The sequence below is a fragment of the Balaenoptera acutorostrata genome, chromosome 1 (genome assembly GCF_949987535.1).
Source record: "Balaenoptera acutorostrata chromosome 1, mBalAcu1.1, whole genome shotgun sequence".
NCBI lineage: Eukaryota > Metazoa > Chordata > Mammalia > Artiodactyla > Balaenopteridae > Balaenoptera > Balaenoptera acutorostrata.
The window spans coordinates 52,832,963-52,851,734 of NC_080064.1; the positions used below are offsets into that span (position 1 = coordinate 52,832,963).

Sequence of the window (18,772 nt, forward strand, 5' to 3'; positions counted from 1 at the left end):
TTATTTATTTATTTATTTTTACTTCTCGGTTCTTTTAACCCAAGAGGCTTACCAAGTAGAAGTCAACTAAATACCTGGGTGTGGGTTGTTTTAAGAGGTGAAATTTCTTTTAACCCAAGAGGCAGTACCTCAGGCGCTTACCAAGTAAAAGTCAACTAAATACATGGGTGTGGGTTTTTTTAAAAGGTGAAATTTCTTAGGCACTTCTTCAAATGAATTTTGCCTTTTTAAAAAAATTGTGGTGTATCTCATGATTCTTTTTTTCTTTTTTTTATTAAGATATAATTGGCATAAACATTCTGTGAGTTTCAAGTGTACAACACAACGATTCAATTTGTATGTATTGCAAAATGATCACCACAATAAAGTCCAGTTGACATCCATCACCACACATTGTGCCATTTTATTTTTAAAAAGCAAGTTCTGATTATTGCATATTCTAAAAATTAGAGCTGCTTCATCTAAAATATCATAGATTGTATGTTTGATATAAAAATTGACTGAAAATTGTCTTTTAATTCTCAGCCAAAACATCTTTCTTATGCAAAAGTCCAGTGTAACCAAAAGAAAAAGAATAATTTGTAGGTCCATTTATAATTCTACAAAGCGTGGTGATTTTTTTTGCATGTGTTTATGTGCATGATATTTAACAAATTTATTGGTGCATAAACTATGCCACAGGTAAACTTGCTTCCTTTCAGTAGTGGGCAAAATCTTGCTTTTATCAATAACATAAATCTTATTTATGGATTGTTTGTTGTTCATTCAGACTAGTCCAGTTTCTTACATTGCGTTTCTTAAAGGTATGTTTCTTATTTCAAAGAACACTTATTTTAAAAAAAAAATCCCTTCAGCCAACTACTTTTCCTTGACCCTAATTTTAAAGCAGGAGATTACACTAGCCCTATAAGCAGATCCCTCAACTAGATTCTACCTGTGAGACTCAGAATCAGAAAACTTTAGAGGCAGAGAGGGAAATGACATTCGTAAATTATGTATTCCTTGCCATTTATAAATATGTTCCTGTATATACCACAAAAATAAATAAGCAGTTGACAATTAGATGTAATATCAGATATCTTAAAGGAAATTAATTATATCCAGCAAAAATAAAGCAGATACAGAAATCAAAGAGTAAGTCATTTTGAACAATTAATTTATTATCTTTTCTCAATAAGGCTCAACCCACCCCTCCACAAAAAACTCTTGTCTCAAAACAAATATAAAGTTTTATTTGTGCTCAAAAGAATTTGTGTTTATGTTTCAAGGGTTGGGGCTTGTCTTTTGCAGCCTGACTTCTTAAGGATTCATGCTATGGTGCCTGTAGAAATGAAGGGGGAACATCTTGTTTGGTTTGAAGGAATGGATAGCTAATCCCGATCAGATGTTTCTTTAGAGAACAATGTTTAAAAACTGTTAGGGAATTTAGCTATCCTAGCTGATTCTTAGGTAGGCTGTTTTCATCCCAGTTGTGAAGGTCTCAGAGGTCAGCCAAGGTAACCATTTATTTTAAATCGTCTTTTGTTTCAGATTTCCTGTTGAACTTTTTTTTTTAACCATTTCAAAAATCACCCAGTTGTTGTGTCGTAGCTTTCCATAACCTCCAGATTCAAAGATTCAAACCAAAAAACCATCTATGCAACTAAATGACTATACCCTCCTACATGACTCTAACTAGAGCAGAATATGAAATTAGACTTCACATTTTTTAATCACAGTGAAACTAATATTTGAAATTCTCTTGTCAGATGTCTTCTATTTATGACACTTCGCTTCTTTTGTTTTTGTTTCCCCAGGACATTTGGGCTTCCAGGACAGTTTTGTCACATCAGGGGTTTTTAGTGTGACTGAGCTAGTAAGAGTGTCACAGAGTAAGTATAATTTTGCTTTGATTTGGTACAGATTTGCCTTGGGTTTGTGCTTACCTTTTGCTTAGGCCTCCTAAAGACATAAATACCTTTCAGAATCTCCTTTTCATACTCCCACTGGAAGAATTTTGCCACGTAGTTTGTTTGACAGCCAAGAATTTAGATCAGGAAAAATTAATATCATTTTAATGTGAGACATAGGGAAAGAACTGAAATCCTGAGTGTCTCACGTAGTCCCTAGTTTATAGTGTGAACCTGTTTTAAAAAAATTGAGGCTTCCCAGATTTCTAAGAAATTCTGAGTTTTAAAAGAATTTGTTTTTGACCTTTAAAGAATGCTAATGCCCTTAGCATGAGTGACACCATGCAGCATGATCATTACCAGCTTGTCAATAATCACCAACAACAGTGAATTAAGAGTACCTGTCACCACCCTGTTCCATTGATCAAAGGGTCATTGATTGTATTTTTGCTATGACATAATCCAGACAGTCCAAGGAGAAAGTATAGGATTCTTCCTCTCCCTCCCTCCACCCCATGTAAACACACACCCCCCCCCACACACACACTGTTGCCTTCCCACAAAAACATCTCTTTGTTTTTATTTAAAACCATACCTATATTACCCCTGAAACTAACATAATGTCATACATCAATTATACTTCAAAAACCTAAAAATAATAATTTTCATCATGCTTCAAACAACTTTGCAGGCCTTGAAAAGATCATAGGCCTTAGGCATTGTGCCTATTGGGCTTAATGGATTAAAATAAAAGTTTCTGGCTAACATTAAAAAAAGCGTATCTACAATGACTATGGTGTTCTAGGTCCCAATACCAAGGGAAAATATACTAAATATTAAAATTTTATTTTTTTATCACCCTTCAACTTCAAAATACAACTGGTGGATAAAATTTACGTTGTTGAAATTGGTTTCAAGTTGCATCAACTTCTTTGTGGAATGAGGTGGAGTAAAAATAAATATTTTTATTTCAAGTTCATACCCTCCATTCACTGTATTACAGTCTTGCAAGCTTGACCGAGTAAGCAAGTCAATCTCATGACAAGATGTCAGGTCAAGCAAGCCAAGCCATCCTGATCTCACAGGCTCAGGTTCTGTCTGTTCTTATTTCTTAAAAATCCAGAAAGTGGGATACAAGGTGTGGGCAGGGGATCTGAGGGTGGAGGGAGAGTCTATCCTCCAAGCGCTGTGCTAGGTTTTCATGTATGTTACATAAAGTTAATCCTTGCAATAAACATGTGAGATTAAGAAATTACTCTCATTTTTACAAATGAGTTAAATCGAGGGTCTAGTTAAGTCATTTTTCCAAAGTCAAACAAGTGGATAAAAGGTTAAGCTAAGTCTGTGTAGCACTAGAATCTGTACTCTGAGACTAGCCCGAAGGAACTTGAAGAAATCTACAACCTGAGACTAGACAGGGAAAACAGCAGGAAGGTAACCGTGGGTGTTAGAATTCTACAGTTGGGAACCCTTGGTTAATGCTGGGATGTTCTGGTGTAGGGGGTCAGAACCGTAAAGAATGAAGCATTATGAGCAGCAAGTTATGACTTGGAATGGCGAAGTTGCTGCCATATGATGAAGTGTGCTTAGAGTACCAACCAGCGAGCTGCAGAGAAGATTGCCTTGTTAACTTGGAGGATATATACTGCCCTAGCACAGCTGATGACCAAGTTATTTGCCATAGACAAATAAAAATACATCTGCATGTATATTTTTTAACTTTTTAAAAGGTGATCATCATCGTACATTTTTCTTGCAATTTTAATAATAATAGTAATATAGAGTATATGTATTAGAGTATAACTGTCCTAATGGCATTACTGGGGCATACATTCATTCATAGAGCCCTTACTGGGATCTAATCATAGCCTTCATGAGTGAAAAGAAAACCCTTTTAAGATTGGTGCACAAGACCTTTTTTATTCTACCCTTGCTGCTGTAATACGTACCTTTAGTCTTCATTACTGTCAGTGTCCTGAGGCCTGGGGGTTTGTATGTGAAGGCCCACACTGCTCAGAACCATCCCCAGAATCTCGTCCTTCTTCCACTGTCTCTGTGTCCCTTTAAGGTCTTCTATCCCAAGCCTTATCAGTTCCAAACTTGACTAGATTTCCATTCAGTCTACCACACGTGGTTGCCAAGGGAATTCTCAACCTGCCTTCAGGATTGCCAGGGGGTATGGCCAGACCACACACTGAATCCACAGAGGGACCTGGTTTGTTTCCTGTCCCTGTTTAGAGGGCTGTGCTGCTGATGCCTGGCATAGTGAGCGTCCTTGGGCTCCTGAATGCTTTTCGATTCTGTACGCTGCTGTGTAATTGCTCTAGGACTCACCCACACATGCCCTCATGCTGACTGAAACCGTTTGGCAAGAGTGGGACTGGGCTGTGTCAGCTGAACCATGGCTTCTGGCCAAACTGCCATCCAGAGCCCCCTCCCTCCTGCAGATCTTTAATCCAGGTTTGTTCAGGGTCTGTGTCTCAAGATTGCCTTGGCTGATGAGGGAAGGGTCCCCCAGCTCGTGTTTCCTCACCCACACACCTTTCTGAAAGACGTAACACTCAGACCACAGGATGGAGTCAAAATCCTTAACCATTCCTTACGGCGCTGCCTACCTCCCCACATTAGGAGAACTAAGCATCCATTCTAGAGGTGCAGTGGACACTTTTTCCAGATAAGTGGGGCTGGAGTACATTCTGTAGCCTTGAGATAGAAATAAGCTAACTGGCATGTAAGTTGATTAAATGCATGATGTTAGCCCTGGTAGGAGCATAATGTAACATATGAAAAATTACAGTAGCCAGCATTTATCACGCATGCACCAAGCAGCCGGCATTGTGCTAGGCACCGTTCAGTCCTCCCATGGTTGCCGTTATTGCCCCTTTTAATAGGTGAAGGAGTCGGTGATGCTCAAAGTTAAGAAACTTGCTCTTTTCACTTTACTGTACTCAGCTAGCTGCCTGTAGACATTTTTGTCATGACCTCTCCTATTAACTGCATTATAGAACTAAACAATCCAAAGATTCTGCGCTTTTATTAAATTATCATTTCTTATTAGGGTTGATAAACTTTTCAATTGTTAATATGTGCATTAAAAAAAAAAAGTTTAAGTGATTTTCAGGTAAACCAAAATAAGTAAAATACTTAATTACAATTTTTTTCCTGGATTTGTTTTCAGGTTTGATTTTTTTTTTTAATGAATAGACTTTCAATATCGCTTCCTCCCCAGTTTCCTCTATGATGGACATCTTTTGTTAGTGTGCTACATTTATTATAATTGGTGAGCTGATATTGATACATTATTATTAACTCAAGTCTGTAGTTTACATTAGGGTTCATCCTTTGTGTTGTGCATTCTATGTGTTTTGACAAATGTATCCACTATTACAGTATCATACAGAATAGTCTATTACAGTATCATATTATTACACTGTTACAGTATCATACAGAATAGTCTATTACAGTGTCATATTATTACACTGTTACAGTATCATACAGAATAGTCTCACTTCCTTACAAATCACGTGTGCTCCAACTAGTCATCTTCCCACTCCCCCAACAAGTGATCTTTTTACGCTTTCTATAGTTTAGCCTTTCACCTGGATGTTTCTAATGGCCTCAGAGTCCTAGAATTTCTTCCACTGTGCTGCACATTTTTTCTTAACTTCCTCCCGTCTATCCCAGCCCCACCCAGTCCCCCCAGTCACACCTGTGACCACATACGTGGCCCAGAAATTTCACGCTAATGGTGGCCTTAGCTTGAAAATGTTCCCTCTTTCTGGATCTTTCGAATTCAGTTTTTAAATTTGCTAATACAAATATTGACATTCCCCAGGTTTCCAGTTCGTTTCTGTTTTTAGTTTTCCTCCTTTCAAATTTAATAGAGGAGGGAGATGCTATTTCAGTATTTCGTCATGAGGATTCACTGAAATAACTGTGCTAAGTTTGTTGATTATAATCGTGTTACTACAGGGTGGCCATGGCCGAGAAACTCAAGAGAAAGCTGCTGGCTTAGCCTTGCACATTCAGAGGTGAGGGTCAGGCGACAAGTTTGCTTGACATGAAATCATCCTGCTCAGATGCACGGGGCTGTTGGAATCAGGGCCTCCTGCTGCAGTCTCCCACCAATTTGCCTCTTACCCTTGCCTCCTGCCTGCCTACCTTTTAATTTTTTGCATCATCCAGACTCCGTGAAAGGCAAGAAAGGAGAGTTCTGTTTCTCTTAGCAGCAAAGAGAGTACTGTAGCATAAACGTAAATGTATCTTCATTCTCCTCCTACCTTTTCCCCCATGTGCTAGGACCATCTGAAAGTAGTTCTGGTTATTTATTACTTTGTTCCGGGGGAGGGAGGGCGACATACAGACCACTAGACACGTTGCCAGAGAGAGAGAGAAGTCTCCTCTGCTCTGGGGGAGGGGGTTTATAAGTGCTAACGTTGAGGTTCAGAATCATTAAAGTTGTTTTAGCATAAGACTGTGAGGAAAGAGACAGGAACCATCTGTTGAAATGGCTCTTACATGATGCTGCATTTTCAAACAAAGCCTTCTAGAAGCATTTTCAGATGGGTCTCTTTCCCATGAAGTTGCTACAAAGAGAGCCCACTCTACTGGTGGCTAAATGATGCTGCTTAGATAGCTCTCTGTCAGCACCCTCTCTTGTTTATTTTGCACCAGTGTTTGCCTCAAAGTGTGTGCTTTGAGGCTGTCAAATATCCTTCCTGGTATGCACCCAGAAAATCCTCCCGAAAAAATCCACTACTTCTGCCCATATCCTTCTAAAGTGCTGACTCTTTCATTTGAAGTTGGTGGAGTGACTCTGAAACCTTAAATACTTCACTGGGAAAGAGGAAAACCGCAAATACACACAGGCCATTGTGACTCTGGCCTGACGGGTTCTAATTTTCTAGCAGTGGTTTGTACACCCGAGCTGGCTGCAAGGGTTAAGTAAACTTCGTGGCTGGGTATGATTTCATGGCCCTGGAATTTTGAAAAGCCAGGGTTCTCAGTACACTGTGGCCAGCCTTAGAGTCTTTGGGTGTGAAAACCACTCTCAGTTACCCAGACTGATTCTGGGTTCCTGTTGCATTGCTGCAGAATCTATTAAAATCCAGCAGCTGAATCGTCCTGGCTCTGCCACAAAGCTAGGCTGCTGGGTGGCTACAGGATTCCCGAGTTGTTTGTCAATGGAGAGTGGGAGTGAATGGAGCAAGGCATACGCCTCAGCCTGGCATGAGGTGGCACCCTAGTGGCTGTTTTCTGCCTTAGAAATGTGCACTCTTTCTGTATTCTTACACGAGATTTGTCATTAAGATCCAAATTGCAGTTCATTTGTAAAATTCTTTCTTAAGTTTCTAGGTCCTTTGTGTGTCTCTGGGGGCCCATATCCACACCCTTGGATTTTCTGACCAGCAATTTAGTAGGAACTATTGGCAATAGTCTAACCTGCCGTGATGGCGCTACTACAACAGAATTAACTCGGCTCCAAGGTACAATAAGGAAACGAAGATCTTTGGTAGGGACAAGCCCAAACTTGAAAATTACGAAACATTCCTGCAAAGAAGGACTCATGAGGAAACTGGTGTAGGATAAGGGATTCCGGATGTCCCAGTCCTTTGGAGTGCCATTTATTTGCCAGATTTTAGGTCTTTGTTAAAGTGGAATAGATTTGAAACTTTCTTTTCTGAATAGGTGGCCTGTTGGTTCACCTTTGATCATGGCATTGGAAATTATTTTTAAAAATCAGGTTATATTCTTACGCAAGCTCTTCTTTCGAAAGAAGCCATTTGGGCTTGAGCATGAAAGGAAGAAACAAAAAGATTATAATAAAAAAATACACTGCAGCCCTAGCATGAACAGTGGCTGTGACCTTGCCTCTTGTTTGCCGTTACACAATTCAATGGCAGTCCACTCAAACTATGCTCTCAATCAATATCCTATTAAAGCAGCACACAAAGTCTCCATAAACTTAGTGGTTAGCTATGTTTATAAATGGAACTCGGCATAATTAGATGGTCAATAGCAGGCTCTACTAGTCGTTTTAAAATGAACATCACACTTTTTCTCTCTGTAGAAGTCAATGGTACCTCCTGCAGAGTAAGGGTACCGTGTGCAGCAGACAAAAGAGTAGGAGTCCCTTTAAAAAAATCATAATGCCTATCTCCAGAATGCAGTTTTTCAAGAAAACCTGTTACATTATGGAATAGAAAATACTGATTGACCCTATATAGTTTTTCATTTGCCAGTCTAAGCCACCTTATTCTGAATATATTATGACATTGCAAATGTTTTCTTTTTCTAGTTTTAATCAACCCCTCATGGAGAGACAAAATAATAAATATTGCCATACTCTTAGGAAGAAAAATACCAGTCTGGCTGGCTTAATTTAGTGGGTTTCCTCTACTATAATTCAATAAATTTTCAAAATAAATACTGAAATTGAATTACTTGAAAAGGATGTTTTGTTGTATCATTTTTTTTTCCTTTAATTTTCTTGACATATTTGGGGTGAATATTTGAACAGTAAAGCTGGCAACAAATAGAATGAACTTGACAGTAGCAGGAAATTTTCGTCAACTACTCTTCCTTCTGAATCCCAGCTCACAGTATGTGTGGCCAAACATGATTTTTTGTTCTGTCCTACTCTCCTCACCCACTAGAGAAAGAGCCCCATAAAGTAAAAGGTGTTCCCACCCTTACCTAAAAATTGAAATGTGCATATACCTTGTGTTTGGTGTGGGCTCTGGCAGCCGTGTTATGACCACCATGTCGGCTGAAATTAGAGCTATGATAAGAACAAGCTTATGACATCAGCAGACCCATCAGCCAATACTGTGCATGAAGGTCTTGTCCTTTCTCTTACACTCATACCCCTACAGCCTTCCTGGTTAGAGCTGGCAGTGAGTTCTCATAGCAAGATTTAGAGGGCCTCTTGTTTTCTTTTCTTAGCTGAAGCTCCTACTAAGTTTACCAGACTATGAACATTTTTATGGTAAAGGTTTGACTCAGGGAGAAGCAAAACACATAACACCTTGATGTACATACTATTTTGTTATCACGATCTCTTTTCATATATTCACCTATTTCTCATCTTTTCTAGGTAATTTTTGCTTTGGATAATATATTATATAAAATCTATATGCAAGATGGCATAATGGTATCATAAAATAGTCCAGGATAATAGATTTGGGGATCTGGCCTTACCAAGTGACTTTGGGCAACATTTAACCCCTCTCAGCTGTGTTCTCCTGATAGGTAACCATCATTTATTCAATCAGCAAAGATTTATTAAGTACCAATTGTGTGCTGGGTCTAAGTCTGAGTGCTGGAAATAGAAACACCTTTCAGAATCGATAGCTAGTGGGAAGCAGCCCCATAGCACAGGAAGATCAGCTTGGTGCTTTGTGACCACCTAGAGGGATGGGATAGGGAGGGTGGGAGGGAGATGCAAGAAGGAGGAGATATGGGGATATATGTATATGTATGGCTGATTCACTCTGTTATAAAGCAGAAACTAACACACCACTGTAGAGCAACTATACTCCAATAAAGATGTTAAAAAAAAAAAAAAGAAAGAAACACCTTTCAGGAGTGTTTCAAGGATGAAGTGAGAAAATGTCAAGAGTCTAGCACATAGTAGATGCTCAACAATGGTAACTACTATGATTATTATTGAACAAAGCCTCTGTCCCCGATCTTTCACTCAGAGCTGATCCTTGAGTTGACCACACTATCAGCAAATTTATTAAAAATGCGTATGTGTGTCTATATGTGCTGAGTGTGTGTGTGTATAAATTAAGACGGACTGATTTTAGAATTCATGTTCTAAAAATCAATTTATTACAAGGACCATTCTAGTGACCCTTTCAGAGTTAGTAATTCCGATAGAAAAAGAGCATGCCAATACTAGATCTAATTCATCTGCTTTAGGAAGCCAGAAAATTCTTATTCCTCACGTTTTCAGCCAAAGCCTATGTTTCTGCATTATTCTTGGAATTTCTCTTCCAGGGTATAGAATGGATAACAAGATGTTTAAAAATTCTCGGTCTAACATTGACACGTTAACAACTTTTTAAGTGGCCAGACACACCATGGTTATTTTTATCAGAGTTTTTCCAAGTATTTGGTTCTATAGTATTTGAAAATTTTGCTTTCTCTTTCATTATGGGTGTAAAAATTCCAGTATGCTGGAGGTCATTACTGCCAGTTGGTTTTTAGTAAATCTTCATTTATGCACTCATAAGCCTCAATTTTTAAAGAGCAGATATTCATATCCAATAGGTAACATTGGGGAACTAAAAGGCATTTGGGGGCTTTCCAAAAGCCTGACACAATAAGACTGCAAATATTATTGAGATTTTGGCTGGAATATATTGTCCTCACTATAACTCTTGCTGATTACAAAGAGTGTTGCTGATGACCCTATAGGCATGTCTAGGACGAGACTGAGGGGGTTCACACTCAGAAAAGCCACATATTAGGTCAAATACTGGGAACTGAGTTAATCCAGTATGTGATTGGTGTGAGGACATATTAGCACCCAGAATTTTTCAATAGATGGAGGAGGGAAAAAATTAAATAGTTCTTGGTGAAAATATTGAGAAGTATTGCAGACAGCTGGATTTGTAGGTTGTTGGGATGGGACTCTGTTGACATAGTTTGGTTTCCTAATTGCTAATGGTCAGATAGTCCCAGTGCACTCCTGGTTAAGGGGCTTATGTTTAGAAGCCCGTCCTTGGTTTATAGATCATTGTGGTGAAAAGACCTCTTAGGCTATCATATCTATTCCCTGTCAGAGAAGACTTAATCCCATGGCTGAGGCTGTATCATATACTAAACGGGTACCACATTTGACCTCAACCAAAAGCTAAGAAGAGATGATACTCTAAAATGCAGAAAATCAATTTCAGTCCCAAAGGCAGAAGCCACTAATGCAAGAGATCCGTCAGCATCACTCACCCCGCTGTGGGTTGCTCTGCAGGACCAGGTGTCAGGCCCTTCACCCAGTGAAGCACTGCCTGCCACTCTAAAGACCTGTAAAAAACAAGGAGATAGTTGTTTTGCCAGTTAAGTGGTAGGTGATAAATATTTCTCTGTTTCAATCTTACTGAATTCATCTCCCCAGTAACCAATGATGAAGGAAAGACAAGGAGACTAGAAATGTGGGTTTCCCCTCTGTTTCTTCGGGCAGGTATCTAGAGATATCTGGGTTCAAGTCCCTGCTCTGTCACATGCTTAGCTATGTGATCTTGATCACGTTACTTAACCTCGAAGCTCCCTTTTCACTTCTAAATGAGAAGAATACAAGTGCATATTCCATGTCCCCATGCAAGGATGAAATGAGATAATTCAGGTAAAACACCTATCCCATTGCCTGGCTCTTAATAAATACTCGTTAAGTACTAGTTCTTCACCATTTTTCATTAAGAAGCTCATATAATTTTAGTTCAACTCAGTAAACATTTGTTGCATGTGAATATATGAAGCATCCTTCACTGCGTGCTGAGAATACAGAAGTAAGTAGGAGACAGTTCCTTCCTTTATAGAGTAGATATGTAAGTTTACTGAGATCCAAGACTGGACTTTATGGCGATAAAGTGCCTGAATACGCTTTATTTACAAATTGAACTCACAGTCATTATCTATCAAAGATAAACCATCTTCATGGCTCATAGTGGGGAGGAAGAGGGTATCAGTGAATGGTTCCTATTTTCGTAAAAGGAAAACATTGTTTTAGAAATAAAAATTCCTCTATTTACCTTCTTTGCCACCACAAATTTACATATTCCTTACCCTGTGTCCTCAAAACGTGAATGTGTGAAAACAGTGCTCTGTGTTAGCTGCTTTTGGCACCTAATGCTACATTTCATAATGAAACATTGCTTCAATCTTATAATAGCAGGGAAGTTCATTTTCACCTGGAGGGAAACCCTTGCTTTGGTTCAGTGCCTTTCTTTTATGTTCCATTCTGGAAAAACATACTCCAAGCCTGCATTGGGTCAGACCTTTCAGAATGGAAGAGTGGGGAAAGGAGATCAGCACACGGTTTACAAACTAGAAATCTGCTTGGCAAAGGAGTTGCTGAAGACCGTGGCGTAGAAGCTGCAGAGAAAGTACCTTTATGATTGATTTGCATTCAAGTCAGACTGACTGCCGTGTGGTCATTTTTCTAACCCATAACTGCTCACACTGCAGCAGTCTGCTATCTGCAGGGTGTCTGAATTATAGCAGTCTATGCCCGTGTTCCCTCTTATACAAATTACTTACACTGGTTTCTTTTTCCATGCAAATTCATCAGTTTTACAGCCCTTCGAAGCCACAGTCAGGAAACTCTGGCCGAGAGCACAAATTGATAAAATGAGTTAATTTTACTATACTTACTTTTTTCTTTCTAAGAGCCCTCTCTCATAAGCAGTGTTCAGGAAGCATATTACAGTAAAAGGAAGATAACAAAGGAGTTGAATTTTCTTGCCACAAATTACTTTCCAAGTTAATTCCCTTTAACGATGATTCCAGATTTGCTTGAGTTTTCATACCATTGTGCATTTACAACTGTGCCTTTGATAGAAAGAAGAACAAGTATTTTCCCATGTTCACTCCTTTTGTGCCAGTGGCATGGACTTTCTTACAAGATCTGTGCCGCTAGAATGCAAAACAACACTAAATTGTGCTGGGCCCATAGAACTATGTGCTGTTGTTGGACTTTTTTCCCCCGCCCCAGTCTTAAAGTACAAGTTCCCAAAGTCTCAGTGAGTACATTAGAGTACGTAATCTAGAGAGAAATAAACCTCTCTCTTTTTTTTTTCAATAGTTATTTTACAAGTTGGAAATCCAGTACTAAATCCTGATAGTCTTTTTGGGGGGATACCTATTAGCCAATATTCCATCTTCTTTAGTTGCCGCGCAAATTTGAGGAAAGACCAGCTATGACTGTTAATCTTTAAAATGTAAACCCCACGAGGGCAAGGGTTTTTATATATCTTGTCCACTGATGGATCTCAAGCATCTGGAGCAGAGCCTGGCATATTAAAGGTGCTCCATAAATATGTGGTGAATTCAACTGAAGGCAGCGTCTCAGAGAAGAGGTGCCGTTAGCCATAGGCCGGCCGCACTAGTCATTTAGTTAATGCTTCCCGCTGATTCCCACTGAACAAGTTGTGAACTCAGTACACTGTTATCTCCCAGGCAGAGTAGCTTGAAATTTTGGATAGAGTTTTTTTTTTTTCCATCATCTTCTCTTTCCAGCAATGCAAGCCTGAGCAGATTGTCTCTGGTGGATGGCAGAAGTTCAATAACCACAACCTTATCCAACTACTAATGTGTACAGAAGAGCAGGTCATTAAGAGGGTTGGCTACTAAAGTAACCCCTTTCTTCCAATAGCCCACATTACTGTAATGATTCCTTAATAGCAAACCGTTTATTAAGAAATGACACAAAGACTACATTATACTCCTGACAGGAAAGAAGGGGCGGGGGGAGGGGGATGACTGACTTAGGAATAACATCTTAAGAGACAATTCCCCAACGTTAACCTTTGGAGGAAAACTCCTCGGTGGAACAAAATCCACAAATACTTCAGGCTGGAGTAATCGCAGTGCCACTTAAGAGAGTTGAGAAGCCAGTTCTCACTATTTATGTGTATTTACAGATTTCTAAGTGTCATTTTGCGCTGCTTAAAGTTTGGGGGAGGGGGTGCAAATGGAGGGGGAGGGTAGTTATTTACTCTTCTTAATTCAAAGTATATTTACTGATCATCAGCTGTTTGGGAACATAAAAGAGGCTGTGGGATCTGTAGGATTAAAGGCCATCTGGTATAAGGCCTCTGACTTCATGACCTAGGAAAGTTACTAAACCTCCTCGTGCCTCAGTCCTTCCTAGTGGTGTTGTAAGGATTAAATAGGATGAGGTCCTTAAAGCTCTTAGCCCAGTGTCTGCCCAAAAGTGATGCTTAGTAAATGTTAGTCCTTGTTGTTGTGATGGTGATAGCTGTAGCAGTGATGGGTGGTGCTGGTGGTAGTGGTGATGAATTTTCACTTTTATCATAATGAATATTAGAATTATGAGGTCCAAAGTGTTTAAGTGACTTAACCAAGTTCTGCACGTGGTTATTGGCAGAGCTGGACTCTAAACAATCTCTCCCAGGCCCTGACCAGCACTTTTTCTATGCCCTGGGATGTCTGTCTTTACAGAGGTCAAATTGCACTCCATCTAGTTGGGTAGAAAAATCTTATGTATGAGTTAATTAAAGAATGATGAAGCCTATGGTCAAGTACACATGGAGCAAAATCAGGTTTCACAATATACAGAGCAGACAGGAAATGCTGTAGTTGGTCCAATCCTTCCTTGACATCCCCACGTTTGATTGGCAGTGGCTATAATCTCTGCACCACACCAGCAGGTAGTTTAGTCATTAGCTTCAGAAGCCCAGCATGACATCCTGGACAGACACCTGACAAATCATTTAACCCCCTCTCGACAACTTATTTCCCTAATTTGCAAAAAGGACGTAATACCATCGTTAGCTAAGAAGCATATTTTGTTATATACATCTTTTTGATATTTTATATTTATTAGAATAGTATAATCATTTGCTCGTTTATGCCCTTCCATAGTGTATAATTAGAAACATGTCTTTTATACCTGTTTACTATCCAGAAAGAGGTGACAGATACCAATTGTGAAAATTCTATTTTCTTCCTTGACAGTGTAGTTTAGGTCTCCATTCCCTTTCGCCGGGACTCCTGAACCAACCTACCAACTGACTTCCCCACCTCCGGAGTCTTGGTCCCCTTATGCGCATTCTGTATGCTGTCGTTATATTAACATTCCTCAGATTCAACAATTATTTTATCACCCCGCTACTCAGAAAATGTCATGGTTTCCACAGATCACCCACTTACCTCCTACCTCCAAACTTAGGTACGTACTCTTTTGCTTAGAAACCCTCTCCTATCTCCTTCTGGGCCTCTTTCAATTCCAACGATCCTTGAAGGCTCAGCTTAAGCACCCACCCTTCCTGGAGTTAACCCTTTTTCTGATCCCACAAGCCAGTGGGATCTATTACTCCTTTGAACTTTCCTAACACATTCTTTTCATTTTGCCTATGAGACTTAACACATTCAGCCTTGCATTAGATATTCAGGTATTATTTTATTATTCTGCTAGGTTGTAAACCCTGTGGGGACAGAGATACTACATACCCTTTTATCATCTCAAGTTTAAGGCCAATCTTGTACGTGAAAGTCAGGGTGCTGCCGCAGGAAAAGCACAGGTTTCGAGGTCAGACATCCTTGAATTTTAATTCTGGCTCTCTTTCTTTCTTGCCTTTCTGTGATCCAGGACAAGTGATTTAACCTCACTCCAGGGCTTAGTTCTCCTCATCTAGAAAATGTACCTTTCCTGAAAAGATTCTTTTGAGGCTTAAGTTAGATATAGTAAAGTGCTGCTCAAAACATGGACCCCAGGTACTCAGAAAAGCCTGCTGAAAGTACACCTTTTGAGTTCTTGGTTACTTGTCAAGGCTCTTCCTGTTCTTCAGATTAGAAGCGCTGAGAATACCCAACCCATTGCAAGGATACTTTGACTGTGACCTCTACCCTCAGATATAAGGCTTTCTCTTTGGCTGTCACAGTATCACTGAATCAGAATCCACACCAATAAGCTGACATTCATGCCAAACATACGTACAGACAGCACCGGGTGATGTTTCCTTACAAGACTCTTTTCAAGAAGGCAGAATTTGGATGCTCTTTTTTAGATTATAGCTACAGTGTACTAAGTGGATCACAGGAAGTAAATATACAGGCAAGTTAAGGAACATTTCTGTGGGCTTAATGATTTTTTAATTCTCTCTCTGAGAAGTAGACACACCACACGCACGCATGTAGTTTTCTTCCTTCACCTGTTCTGGCTCCCTTGACATTGTAAAAATATAAGCAAGGTAAAAGATATTTTCCAGGGTAGAACATGATAGAGTGTTAAATGGAAGAGCAGCCGGATACTCACCAATAGGTGGAGGGCCTCAGACTTCTCTCAGTGGCGTCAAGTCCATCTCACTCACATCTTGCTCTGTCTTTCCTTCCAAGAGGGGGGGGAGTGGGGTCATGCAGTTTCCACGGCGCTCCATCCGGAGGAAGCCTCAACCCCATCTTGAAACTTGTGAAGAAAATCTAAATCCAGACCCATGATACTGATTAGCCGTATCCTCTGTTTTAGTTAACGAGAGATGCCAATCTCTAAGCTCCATGAAGGCACAAACATTAAGCACCTATTGTATGCCATGTTGCTAAGAGGGATAATGGGTGGTCCATGCCCATATTAGAGCAATCCCCTCGCCACCTCATGGCCTATTTCAGACATAAAATATTATGAACTCAAAGGGGAGATTATGTAAATAAATTTAATATAAAAAGCAAATTTGGGAACGACTAGCAAAATTATTAATTAGAACTCCCTTTACACTTATTATCAAGCCTAACCATTTATTTTTGAAGTAAAGGCCTTCCTCCATAGAGCCTGTCATTGAGAAATGTGTCTGAATTTCAGAAAGTATATGTGAATTTCAGAGCTTTCTGTTTCTTAGCAGTGACTATTTTTATATAACGATAGTTGAGATTAAGGTTTAGCCATTGCTATTAATCAAACAACTAAATGTTTATTTTAGAAATTGCTGTGTCCTCTCATGCCTTTTCTTGATTCCATAGTTTTATTATGGCTTCACAATTCACCCAGTTTCCCAAGCAGCCATCCTGGGAATTATCCCATACTCCTCCTTTTCCATTATTACCACACTCAAGAAGTCAATAGGGGGCTTCCCTGTGGCGCAGTGGTTGAGAATCTGCCTGCTAATGCAGGAGACACGGGTTCGAGCCCTGGTCTGGGAGGATCCCACATGCCGCGGAGCGGCTGGGCCCGTGAGCCACGGCTGCTGAGCCTGCGCTTCTGGAGCCTGTGCCCCGCGACGGGAGGGGCCGCGATAGTGAAAGGCCCGCGCACCGCGATGAAGAGCGGTCCCCGCACCGCGATGAAGAGTGGCCCCCACTTGCCGCAACTGGAGAAAGCCCTCGCACGAACCAAAGACCCAGCACAGCCAAAAATAAAATAAATAAATAAATAAATAAATAAAAATTAAAAAAAAAAAAAAAAAAAGAAGTCAATACATTTTCTCAATTCTAACTCCTAAACAGCTGTCACCAGGCTACTTTCTATCCCTTGAATTTAGACCACACCCCCATCTTCTCTTATTTAAATGAACTCCACTGGGCTCCATGGTTTTACTGATTATATTCTTTGACTGCCACCCCTCCCCACTCCAAGCTTACCCTCCTGACAGGTGGTGGTGTGTCTAGCTTATAAGTGCAGATTTGATGACAGCATTCCTATACTTTGTTGGTTCTCCTTTGACTAACAATCAATTCCATTTGACCAATGCTTACTGACTGCCTCCTGGTGTCAGGGATTGTATTAGATACTAGCAATATAAACCCAAAAGTCCCCAATGATAGTGGAGTGTGATAAGTCCTTTAATACCTTATAAACTTGGGAATCGACTGAACTCAAATTCAGAAACATGAATTTACCTACCTACATGAATTTACCTACATGAATTTACCTACCTGCATGAAAATACCTACCTACCTACATGAATTACCTACCTACATGAATTTACCTACCTACATGAATTTACCTACCCTTCATGACCTGACCTTAAATCTTCCCTCTTTTCCCCATGTGTTATATACTACATCATATCAAGTTATCAGAAATCCAATCACATTTTATGTTCTCTTACCTTTATAAATGCTGTTCCCTCTGCCTAGAATGCCTCCATTCCTCTCAGTTGGGTAAATCCTACTTGTCCTTTTAACATTCTTCCCAGGCATCACATTTACTGAGGCCCTTTTACTCCCTTGAACCTCTTATCCCTCAGCTGGGTTACATACCCACTTCTGTGCAGGTATATCAATTTAGGAATAACTCTAGCAAAGGACTTATCAGACTGTATTGAAATTAATCTGTCAGCCTCACTCTCTAGAGCTGTTTCAGGGTAGGGACCATGTCATTGATTTAAGTGCCTTCCTTACCCAGCACAATTCTTAGCAATAGCAGACTCTCAGTAATCATTTGCTGAAAGAATGAAAGTCCCTGGTTCATGATTTTCCTAATTATCCTTTCTTCTTATGGATATGAGCCTCTATTTAATTTATTTATATATCCACTTCTATGGGCTTAAAACTCTCATAAACTAATGCCTCAATACAGAAATATATGCATCTATTGCTCCCACCTTGTGTAATCTTTCAAAAGAACAGATTATTTGCACTTATATAGTTACATCACTGATTTTACACAGAATTGTTTTCCAAGATTGATAGATGTTATTTATTCATGTGAAAATATTTATTAAGCTACTCCTGTAAACAGGATATCCAGGACATAATAAAGTACAGAGAATCACATCTCCCACAAGGGTCAGCTCTGAAAATCATGTGTTGTCAAAGTTATTTTTAACAGTCCCTTAAATCAGAGGTCGGCAAATTCTTCTATATAAATATTTTCTGCTGTGTGAACCATATGGTCTCTGTCACAGCTACTTGTCTCTGCTGTTGTAGTGTGGAAGCAGAGACAGTATGTAAATGAAGGGGTGTGGCTATTCCAGTACAACTTTATCCACAAAAATTATGGCTCAGGGACCATAGTTTGAGGACCCTGCCTTACATGAGAAGGTGGGACAAATAGTAAAGTAAAGATGTACGCAGGGTGCTGAGGTGATTCGGAGTAAGGAGAAAGCACACATTTCTCAGGGCAAGAAATTGGGAATGGGTGGCCTAGAAAGATGAATTTGCAGTTCAGAACGAATTCCAAAATACAGATGAGTGGAAGCTAT

At 39.7% G+C, this 18,772-nt stretch overlaps 1 protein-coding gene across 4 annotated transcripts in view; it reads left to right on the forward strand.

Moving 5' to 3' along the window:
- Window positions 1–18,772, forward strand: part of NFIA (nuclear factor I A) — a 379,131-nt gene that overhangs the window by 234,439 nt on the left and 125,920 nt on the right. For 3 of the 4 annotated variants that reach the window (XM_057547737.1, XM_057547732.1, XM_057547728.1), the window contains exon 4: window positions 1,797–1,871. The exons of the other annotated variant lie outside the window; for it this stretch is intronic. In XM_057547737.1, coding sequence (XP_057403720.1) covers window positions 1,797–1,871 — 75 coding nt within the window. The remainder of the gene's footprint in view (window positions 1–1,796; window positions 1,872–18,772) is intronic. 4 annotated transcript variants of the gene reach the window in all.